Source organism: Erythranthe guttata, chromosome 14, assembly GCF_056151865.1.
Source record: "Erythranthe guttata isolate IM_541 chromosome 14, IM_541, whole genome shotgun sequence".
Lineage (NCBI taxonomy): Eukaryota > Viridiplantae > Streptophyta > Magnoliopsida > Lamiales > Phrymaceae > Erythranthe > Erythranthe guttata.
In genome coordinates, this window is record NC_142546.1 from 2614516 (window position 1) to 2625753 (window position 11238).

At 35.3% G+C, this 11238-nt stretch overlaps 2 protein-coding genes across 2 annotated transcripts; one reads left to right on the forward strand and one right to left on the reverse strand.

Moving 5' to 3' along the window:
- The first annotated feature begins 4527 nt into the window (after positions 1-4527).
- LOC105963217 (oxidoreductase) lies at positions 4528-9241 on the forward strand. The gene is made up of 7 exons (XM_012987603.2): positions 4528-4780; positions 4852-4912; positions 5037-5075; positions 5647-5759; positions 5863-6115; positions 6189-6235; positions 6376-9241. The coding sequence occupies exons 1-7, from the start codon at positions 4655-4657 to the stop codon at positions 6514-6516; spliced, it is 780 nt and encodes a 259-aa protein (XP_012843057.2). The 5' UTR covers positions 4528-4654; the 3' UTR covers positions 6517-9241.
- On the reverse strand, positions 7256-9048 carry LOC105963214 (L-ascorbate oxidase homolog). The gene has a single exon (XM_012987598.2). The coding sequence runs from the start codon at positions 9046-9048 to the stop codon at positions 7381-7383; it is 1668 nt and encodes a 555-aa protein (XP_012843052.2). The 3' UTR covers positions 7256-7380.
- Positions 9242-11238: the final 1997 nt, after the last annotated feature.

The following is an 11238-nucleotide window of genomic DNA, read 5'->3' on the forward strand; positions in this document are numbered from 1 at the left end:
TAATTCTTCGGCCCATAGTTGATTAACGAGATGCATAGTCGAATTACATCTGTATTAATATACTATCCCATATCATTTAATAGACTATCCCACTGGTATAATTTTACTATGGATCTCGTTAATCGACTATGGGCCGAAGAATCATCAAAACCCTAGATTTGAGAAGTGACGGCGGCGGATTTGTGTTTTAAAATTAATAGACTATCTCATATCTTTTAATAGACTATTCCATGTATCTAATTCGACTATGGGTTTAGTTAATTGACTATTGGAAAAATAATAATATATATGGAAACTGAATAATATGTTTGTTTGAAATACTAATCAATTAGGGTAATTTTCCTTATTATATGAAAACGATTAAGGTAAATAATAATATATATGAAAAATAATAATATATATGGAAACTGAATAATATGTTTGTTTGAAATACTAATCAATTAGGGTAATTTTCCTTATATCATGTAATAGACTATCTTATTGATCTAATTCGACTATGTATCTCGATAATCGACTATGGATCCCGTAGTATTCAACCACATAGTATATTAATAATTTCAATATAGTACATTGATCTGCTATGATAGTATATTACGGTTATAGTAGTGATATGAATTGTGTTACAAACAATATACCAGTGAAATGACAAGAACATTGAGAACAACACCAACGTAAAGTATTCCAACATAACCAATAAAATAGTACATTAATAATCTCATAATTTCAATCTAGGGTTTTGATAAAATACATAAAACACATTATAACACAATCAAACCAATATGTCGAGTTAAAACTCTAGTACATTAATAATCTCATAATAGTATAATAAAATGATAATGGTAGTATCATACGATATTCATAATAATATACTACTGTATTACAACGGTTTAAAACTTAACCGAAGTTACCGAGCCATTACATCGTAAACACCTCTTTATAGCAACCAACCCACCAAACCTCAACAAAATCCGTACGAAATTCGCCATCGAAAAAACCTAAAATCATGAAACAAAATTAAAAATGCAGAATACTAAAAAATGATTAAATAGACTGCAAATACATTTGAATGACAATACATTAATATCATCAAAAATAAACTTAAAATGCAAAATCCATACGCTAATTTAAAAAAGACTACGAACTATATTTTAATGTACTACCCAGCACACTTAAATCGGCTGTTATAAACAAATAAACCAACTATCGGTCGGGATCAAAAACATGAACTCGACCACAGCGGACAATTATTCCGATTATTGCATAAACCAACTACGAAGCTTATATAAAACAACTCTGGTCCGATCTGCGTGAACCATCCTCTACTAACTCTGTCAATCCTCTTCCAAACAAACATCATCCGCCAAAAATAACGATGTATATATTAATATGATACGACATTAAAAATGCAGAATACTAAAAAATATATTAATATGGTCAAAAATAAACTTAAAATGCAAAATTCATACGATAACTTAAAAATACTACGAAATATATTTTAATGTACTACCCAGCGTCCTAAAATCCGCTGTTATAAACAAATAAACTAACTATCGACCGGGATCAGACTCATGAACTCCACGACAGCGGACAGTTATTTCAATTAATTCGTAAACCAACTACGATGTTCATATAAAACAACTCTGGTCCGATATGCGTGAACCATCCTCATCTAACTATGTCAATCATCTTCCAAACAAACATCATCCGCCAAAAATAACGATGTATATATGACGGAATAACTTTGTTAAAAAACGTTCTACTTAATAGAATCAAGTATCAACACAACTCTTAAAAATTTCTAACCACCATAATCGACAATCCTAGACATTGAGCGAAAAATAAAAACGAATAACGCATTCATACCCGGTTAACAACGTCCAACAACGAACGCTCAAATTCGATCCTATTTCAACGACGGTGCAGAAATCTTCAAAGACGATAAAAAACCGCTGGAACGCTGAAGAGAACCTTCGAAAAATATTGTACACGATTTGATATAACGGCCAATGATCTCACGTAATTTTATTCCGTGATTTTAGGCAACGTATCAGCAAATCTCAAATCACGTAGTAAAGGAAATAAATGCCGTTTAAAAATAAAACAGGGGTATTAAAGGAAAATTATATAATATATTTTGCCAAGTTGGCAAAATTGGGTCTATCTCAAAAAGGGGGAAAAAAAAATTGGATCTACCTCATTAGAAAATATGAACAAGGGGGTTATCCCTAATAAACCCTTATTATTATTAGGGGTCATTAGCAATACACCCCTCGTTTAGTAAACTAGTGATATGTCCATACCATAATTCTTTCTTTGTGAAAACCCCCTAGAATATTTATTTCCAATCTTACCCCTCTAGTAGCGTATCACGTTTTTTTTATAATTATCCAGTAATTTCGAAATCCCTATTAATGAGGCACATAATCCCGCTAATTAGGCTTAATTATATATTTTCCCTAATTTATCTCAATTATTCCTTTTTTCTCTCTTTCCATAACAATTTAATTCCTAAAAATATGTTCCAAATTCCTAAAAACTTGCTACGAAATCAAAAAAATAAAATAAAATAATAATCGGATTTTTTTATTATTATTTTTTATTTTTATATTATTTTTGGACTTTATTCAGTCATTTTGAATTTATTTTTAATTTTAATATTTTTTAATAAAAATATTATTTTAAATTTTTTTAAAACTTTTTTCAAACAAAAAATTGAAATTTTTCTCTCGACAGGTTTGCAACGCCGAATATGACTATGGTTGAATATGACTATATGTGACTATAAACTGTAGTCTTATTCTTTCTTTATATTGTTGCTTTTTTACATTTTGAACTTAAAAGTTCCGATTATATGGCATAGTCATGTTTACCAAATCATATAAATAACCAAATCATATAAAACAACGAAGATTCCCTATTATTTACGAAAACAATTCAATCAACATCCACACAAAAAATCACAATTTGAATCTTGTTATTAGACGTCAACTTGAATAGTCATATTCGAAAAATACATTAAATATGACTATAGTCATATTCGAATATGGCTAAAGTCATGTTACTATTGCTGTTCAGATTTGGAAAAAAAATCGAAAAATACATAAATAAAGATAGAAAAATAACGAGACAGAGGGCGAGGTCTTCATACACAAAATCACCCTGGCATATCTTCATCCCTAACGACCCTCCATACTTTAACAAAGGTTGACGACATGATGAGCAGCACTACCAAAAAAAACATGAGAATGTGACTACAATGTGACTACCGAATTGTGATACTTTCACAATTTATATCTGGAGCTAGGGGGCACCAAATTCAATCTCCTCCGTACAGTATATAAAAATATATACTCTGAATACTCTATCCAAATTTAGGCCACATCCAACGGTCAATTGTACAAAAAACGCGTCCAATCTAGCTGCCATGAATTATTCAGTAACAAAAACCAGCAACGAGTTTTAAGATCCGATCTATATTTAGAGAAGTCTGATTCCGATCTCCACCGTTCATAAGTTATATTTATGTGTTACGAATCATGTGTAAAAATATCAACCCGATCCGATGGTTAGATCTTCCGATCTGGCCTCTGCACGAAAACTGTTGCATCTCAAAAACTTGATTTTTCTCCTTTTTTTTCGTTCGCTCTTCGGAAGGAGAATCAAACCCGGCGCCGGCGCCGTGTGCGGCTGAGTAGTGTCCATTGGCGAGCTGAGGAAGAAAAAAAAAAAAAAAAAAGAAGTTGCGTGAGAAAGAGAGAGAGAATGAAAGAGAGAGATATGGAGAGAATTAATGCAATCCTACAATCACGTGAGACGGTTATGGAAAATAAATATTGCAATTATTTTAAAAACTACTGATAAGGGTAGTTTCGTCTTATCAAAGTTGTTGAGGGGGGTTTCACTAATTAAGATTGGACTTTGGGTGTGGGCAAAAGTCTTAAAAGTCAAATGGGTTTAACTCATAATATTTATGGTTTGAGGGGGGTTTTGCATATTTCCCCTTATTATTATTAGGGTAAATTACACCCACACCCCTGAGGTATGCTTAAATAACTTTAAGGTCCCTGTGGTATCGATAATTATACTCACCCCTGAAACATAGTTAAAAACTCTATCGGAATAACTTATTCAATGCATTATCTCATTTGAGTTTCTAACTATGTTTTAGGGGTGAGTGTAATTATCAATACCACAAAAGCCTTAAAGTTATTTAAGCATACTTCAGGGGTGTGAGTGTACTTTACCCTTATTAGTATTATTATTATTATTATTATTATTATTATTACTAATTTCACAATGGTCAATTCAGTCAATTTGCTGGTGGTCCATTTGTTAAGACAATGATGCACGCTTGATTCGGTTGGTACTAAAACAAAAAATTGATAAAAAATACCAAAAAATATTGATTTAAGGGACTAAATATGTTTTTGTGTGAACATAAGAGACCAAAAGTAGAATCCACACAAACTTGAAGGATGTATTTTCCAATTCCAAATTATTAAATTTCGGAAAATTTGGAAAACGATTCCAAATCATTTTGGAAGGCCCAATTTCCACCGTTTGCCGGCGCCTGTTTGGATCATCACCTTCAACACAATCAGAAAAATCTGGAATACAAGCAAACCGTAAAAACCTAGCTAGATTTTGTGCTCCAATGGCAGAAACATTGGCGGAAGAAAATCTCACAGCAATAAGCAAGTATATCGTAGGCTCCGTGCCAACAGTCTTTTACATTCCAGAATACGTCACCTCTGCCGAAGAAGAACTCCTTTTGAATAATGTAAGAAATAGATACAGTAGTATATTTTCAAATTTTGTATCTCCTGAGTTGCTTTCGTCTCCGGTTTGCAGATTTACCGAGCTCCGATTTCCAAGTGGAAGTCTTTGAAGAACAGGCGACTGCAGAATTGGGGTAAGTATCTTAGGGGTTACTACGCGCACTGTGTGCGCGTGTCGCACACGCGCATTAGGGCAAGCTGTTTACTTTTAGGGAATTGTAAGCTTTACTTATGAGGAAATGATTTGATCATTTGCAGGAGGAGTTGTGCACGAGAAGGGTCTTCTCGCCCAAGATTGTGAGTAATCGAAAAAGTTGTTCACTGTTTTTTCCCAATTTCTGCTTTCTGTTTATAGTTTATTGCTCTGGCCTCTTGTTCGATCTTCGATTTGGTGAAATTCAAATATTCGTTTCGATTATTCGAAAACGCAGCAGCATCAATTTGCTAAATTTGGTACTTCATTACACAAATATGTAATTAAAAGATTGTCAAAGTAACCATCCCAATTTTCCCGATAAGTATGTTCACTGTATGATTAATGAAACGAATATGCCACTGTCGATCACCACCCGTGGACCCTAAAAGTGGCTTCCCGTTTATCCTGGGAAGATAAATTCGACTCATTAGGGAAGTTGACTTCTAATTGAGAATTGCGTTATCATGAAACAAAGCAATACGATATTTCCTTCAAGGATCTGCATACGGTTCTTTTTGTGAGACTAGCTTACTTATAATATGCGTGAGGATAAAATTGCCAAGTAAAAAAGTAATGAAAAATGATTCTTTGAGTGATTACGTTTTTTCCTTTGTTAATGGATCCTTGAAATGATACCAGATACAAACATTCAAGTTCTTTTGTGTTTTGCAGTGCCGCCCTGGCTAACAAAAGTTACGCAGAGAATATACGAGGAATCAAAGTTGTTTCCCTCAGCTATTAATCATGTGCTTATCAACGAATATTTACCTGACCAAGGAATAATGGTGGGTCCTAATTTATATATCGTCAGTATAGTTCACGCAAATTATATTTGCCAAGTGAATACCTTTGACCACATCTAATTGCAATTTCGATTTTTCTGTACAGCCACACCAGGACGGACCTGCATATGTGCCGGTTGTGGCAATCCTGTCTCTTGGATCGCCTGTTGTAATGGACTTTGTTCCACATCCTAGTTTTGAAAATGCCACATGCACATCAGAAAACGACACTGAAGATAAAAATTCTAAACCAGTGCATATGGAGATGAATTCTGACAAGTGTGAGAGCAAATACGTTCCCTTCTCCTTGGCCCTGATGCCTCGCAGCTTGCTCATATTTAAAGATAAGGCGTACTCAGGTTGATCTCGTTGAAGTGTATGATATATGCGGTTTAACTTCTTCAAGCATTAATATATTATGTTTTCTTTCAGTCTACTTGCACGGTATAAAAGATTGTGCGAGTCAACGATGTGATGAGGTAAGTTATGAACAAGTACACAAACATGTTCGGAGCTCTTTGTTAGTACTGGGAATTACGACAAGATTCACTCAGTTGAATCTAGAGTTTATACTTTATATTATTCTCATAGCAATTTATTTGTTTTCCTGTTCGTCCAGGCTGTAAATGTTACTAATGGTCTGAAGGTTGATGGAGAAGCTGGAGGCGACACTGTCATTAACAGGACTGGTTCCAGGGTTTCTCTTACATGCCGGGTAGTGACGAAAGTTCGCAAAAATTTGATAAAACTTTCCGGATAGAGCAATAGAAAGATGGTAACTACTGAGCCTTTTTTATGGATATTTTATTTCAATAAATTATAGGAAAGAACAGACAATTAATTTAGGCTTAATTTATTTCTAATCTTTGTTGTTCGCCAGTTGTTCACTACATATCAACTATGAGTACAATACTTCTTAAGTGGTATTTTTGTAGTACAAGACCCTTCCGTTTGATGTTTGGTGTTTTTATTTGGTGTCTTTTGGGCGTCTCCTAGGGATCAAATTCATAACAACCTAATCAGTTACCAACTCTATGTATGCTCATAATTAGTTGATGATATTTGCCGCTAAGGTTTGTCTTAATACCTAAATATATATGTGTATAATCGGTTTTAAATAGACAATGACTGGGGGAAGTACATAGATAGTTAGTTATTTCCACAAAATTGAAGTATTACATTCTCAAAGTTAAATTAAATGGTGACATTATGAGTTTAAAGAACATGTACGAGTACGAAGTTTGATTCAACATGGTACAACTTGATAAAGACTGACATGTATCAATCTTCTCACCGTTGCACAATTCTATATATTATTATCACGAATATATAAATCTGTATTTGCTATAATGCCTAGTATGTGAACAGAATCTTGAGAAATCCCAAGAATTAGGGAGAATAAATCTTTAACTTCTAATTTTATGAACTTAATACTCACTTGCTTAGATAATGTATTAGTAATGGGTTACTTGATTGTGGTACTCTGATTAATCGAAGCAGTTATCGAAATAATTCGTTTATTATTCATTCGGAAAAGAAACAATACATACATTTAGGTGTTGGTTTACAAAATCAAGAAACATTAAAGAAGCCGACTGCTTCTACTTCCTCTCCTTCTTCTTCTTTAATGGTATGGAGCAGGCATGGGCAGACCACTGACAATACCACAGAGTTGTTGTGTGGGGAAAATGTTGTACTCGTCCCTCAATGAATTCTCCGGCGATAAAACGCTGAAGTAAAACTGTTGTCCCAAATAAGTCCTCTCCAACATATCCGATCTCAGATTCCACATACCGGCATTGTCAAGAGTTGTCATCACTGCAGACCACGAATTCGGGTACACTTGGATTGTGTGCCTGCTCACCGCATCCAACAAGTTGTAGGTCTTCCTCTTCTCTGGGGACCACCTCCCTGGCTCGACCGCCACCGCGAAGAAGGAGTAACCGTCCAAGTGCCATGTCTGGATAGTCTTCTCACGGTTCTCGAAGATGATCTCGACGAAGTTCCTGAAAGTCGCGTTCACTACGCTTGGGGCAACCACGAGTTTGTTGTCACCCTCTGTTGGCTCGTCCTTCATGAGATTGTAGGTGAAAACCTTGTCGCCGAGGCCAAAGTACTCAGCCAGCTTCAACGGTGTTTCTGTGTTCACGTGGGATATTCCGTTGATTCCGAAACGGAGCTTGCCGTCAACAACTGCGTGGGTGTTGGCGATTTTGATTGTGCGTGTGATGTTGATTTTCCCGTAGTGGTACGATCCCTGTGGGTTGGGGCGGGCAGCGCTGGCGGTGAGGTTCCATCGGAAAGATCTGAACTGGTTCATCGACCACGCGATTCCAACCCTGTTCTCCGCTGGTGGTGGTGGGATCACCGTTGATGCAGCTCCGTTGGCGTTCTTGTATTTGATCACAGCCACAGATGACATCACCTGCTTCGAGAATCTGCTGGAAACGACCAAGTAGTAGTCTTTGGGTGCTTGATTGGCAGTCACCAAGACAGACAAACACTGCCCGACATGAAGATCAAGAGAATCGTACACATTCTGCACGGTGTGTGACCCTTCCAATTCAACCAACTTCATTGTATGGCCCTGGAATCTGAAATTCACAGAAAGCTTCATCCCGACGTTGCAAACTCTGTACCTGTAAGTCTTGCCTGGCTCCATGACTGCGAGTGGCTGAGCCGCCACATCACCGACCTTGCTCGACTTTCCATTGATCTGGATACCGTCAGGCTTGCCAATAGATCGGCCGGAATCGAGAATTTTCTTTAGGGTTTTGTGGCCCTTATTGTACCAATCTCCGAGAAGAACGGCGAATTCGTCGGCAGGCATATCGAACGGGACAGGAATTAATTCACGGCTGTGCACCTGGAGCATGCCCATCCCGCCGGAAGCGCGTTGAAGACCGGTGGTCGGGAAGTAAATGTAACTTCCGATCTGGTCCTTGACCTGGAATTTATAGGTGTAGTTTGTGCCGGGGAGAATAGGGCACATAGTGCCAGGTGTACCGTCCTGCCACGAGTTTTTCCTCTGCTGAATGCCGCCCCATGTTAAGAGGAGTGGTTCGTCGAGGTAGTTGAAAACATTGACCACGATGTTGTTGTTTGACGTGCAGTTGATTATGGGGCCCGGAAATTCACCGTTGATTAAAATACCCTGCTGGGGCACGCCGAGTGGTGCGATGGTGCCGTACGTCACTTTCCAGTCGAAGAAGAGGTAGGGGTCCTCCGCCACTGCACCGGCCAACATGCAGACGAACAATGCCGCGGAGAAGAGGCTCCTGCTTGAAGCCATAGCTTATTCTTTTTTTTTTTTGGTTTTTGTAAGAACTACAAACAAGACTGTATATATATGTTTTTATTTTTTTTATTCGGTTTTATTATGCCTAGAAGAAGAGGAAGTTGCTTCTTCTTCTTCTGGCAATGGCTCGAAATTTATTGTCTTGGTGTTTATTCTCAATGAAGAAATGGGCTTTTATAGGGTAAAAGAATGAGATTTTGGTGGGAGTTTGTTATTAAGTAAGGGACCTTGTTTTTAGGTTCATTCAATTTAATTTGTTACTCCTTTTTTTTAGGGTTCTCTCTCTTTTCCCCTCTCTTTGCGGTAATTTGATGCATTTAGTCCAAGAATTAATTACAGGTGTGTAATCTGTATTATTAGTGTGTTTATAGTAATTAAAAGTGTGGAAAATACGATCTTTTTCAGTATAAAATAATTTAAAGCAATTTGATATTTATTTAGTTTTAATAGCTTGTATTGATGATTTTAATACATTTATTTGTGTTATTGGAAAAAGGGATGAAAAATAATTGATGTGATGATTATTGAACAATTTATTTGGTTGATGGACTAATTGCAAGTTCAAGAGTATGTATACCTACTAATAGTAGGTAGTGTGGTAGAAGCACTAATAAGTAACAACAACAATAATAATAGAGTCCGGTAAGGGATGACCTAATAGTTGTAGAAAGTGAGTTTGTGTCAATTGATTCAAGTTTAGATTTACTTGTCAACGGTCGCTAACTCGAACTTGTAACGCATGCTTAGCCTAGTATGGTTTACAGTTCTTGTATGATTTGCAAGCTATAATACGAAACGCGTAGGTTTACCCGGAATATGGTGGCAAGGTGGAGCTTATCAGACACGATTAGTCTAGTTTATATCTCTCGTATGATTTGCAAGTTATAATACGATCGTAGGTTTACCCGAAATATGGTGGCAAGGTGGAGCTTATCAAACACGATTAGTCTAGTTTATATCTCTCGTATGATTTGCAAGCTATTATACGAGAATTCATGTTAATTTAGTCCTTGTTATGCCTTAAATAAATTAAATACGTTAACATAACATACCATAATTATATTAAATTATTAATACGACTTAGACCGATTAAAAATCAAATTCTTATAAATATATATATATTTTCGGGAAATTACAGTTTTTAGGTCAAGTTTGCACCGATTTCACATTTGGTCCCTCATGTTCACGAAAAACACATTTGGTTCCTCATATTTCAATAATTTAACACTTTTGGTTATTTCCGTCAATTGACCGTCAGTTCATTAGTTAAGACAGTGTTGCACACATGCTTGATTCCGTTATTACTAACATAAATTGATGGAAATGACTAAAAGTGATAAATTTTTGAAACATGAGGGACCAAATGTGTGTTTTACAAACATGGATGGTCAAATGTGTAATTAGTGCAAACTTAAGGGGTACAATTTGTATTTTCCTCATATGTTTTCTAAGACACCATGCTCATGCATAGATAGTTGTAACTTATAAGTGTAATTATTAAAGGGTTCATCCAAATACTTTTGTTGAATAACAAAAATGAAAATCTGCAATAAAATGAACATCAATTGAATAAGATCATTGTTTGTGTAAGAATAGTTTATACATTAATTCCAAATAATTGGCTTACTAAAACTATTAATTAGACATTTTTTTTATTTAAAGAAGGATAGTTACTGGTTCCTCAATTCTTTTTCGGACAACTCGAACTCATGTCGAAAAAGATCGTAGGTGCAAGATGTTGACCAACATATGCTATCGTCTTATCACTATTAGACACTATATAATAACGATTTCCTCCGGAAAATTATAATGAGTTCTAAATAACTCATGACATACCAATCATATATATATATATATATATATATATATATATATATATATATATATATATATATATAATAATTAACTTTTTTTTAAGAATGCACAACAATAATTTAACTATGCCTCATTTGGATTGAAACATATTTTGAAGGGAGGATATTCATAATAACAAATCCATCAAACTTTTTTTTATGTATATGTTTTGCAATTCAAACTTTAACTCTACTTTTTTAGTAATTTTTTGAGTCATTTTGGTGGATCCCAAATGCATCTCATTTGTAGTAATTAATTTGAATTTTGTTCCCTAAATTCCCACATTTGAATGCAATTTTGGTACGCATTTGGAATGAATGAACTTGAAAT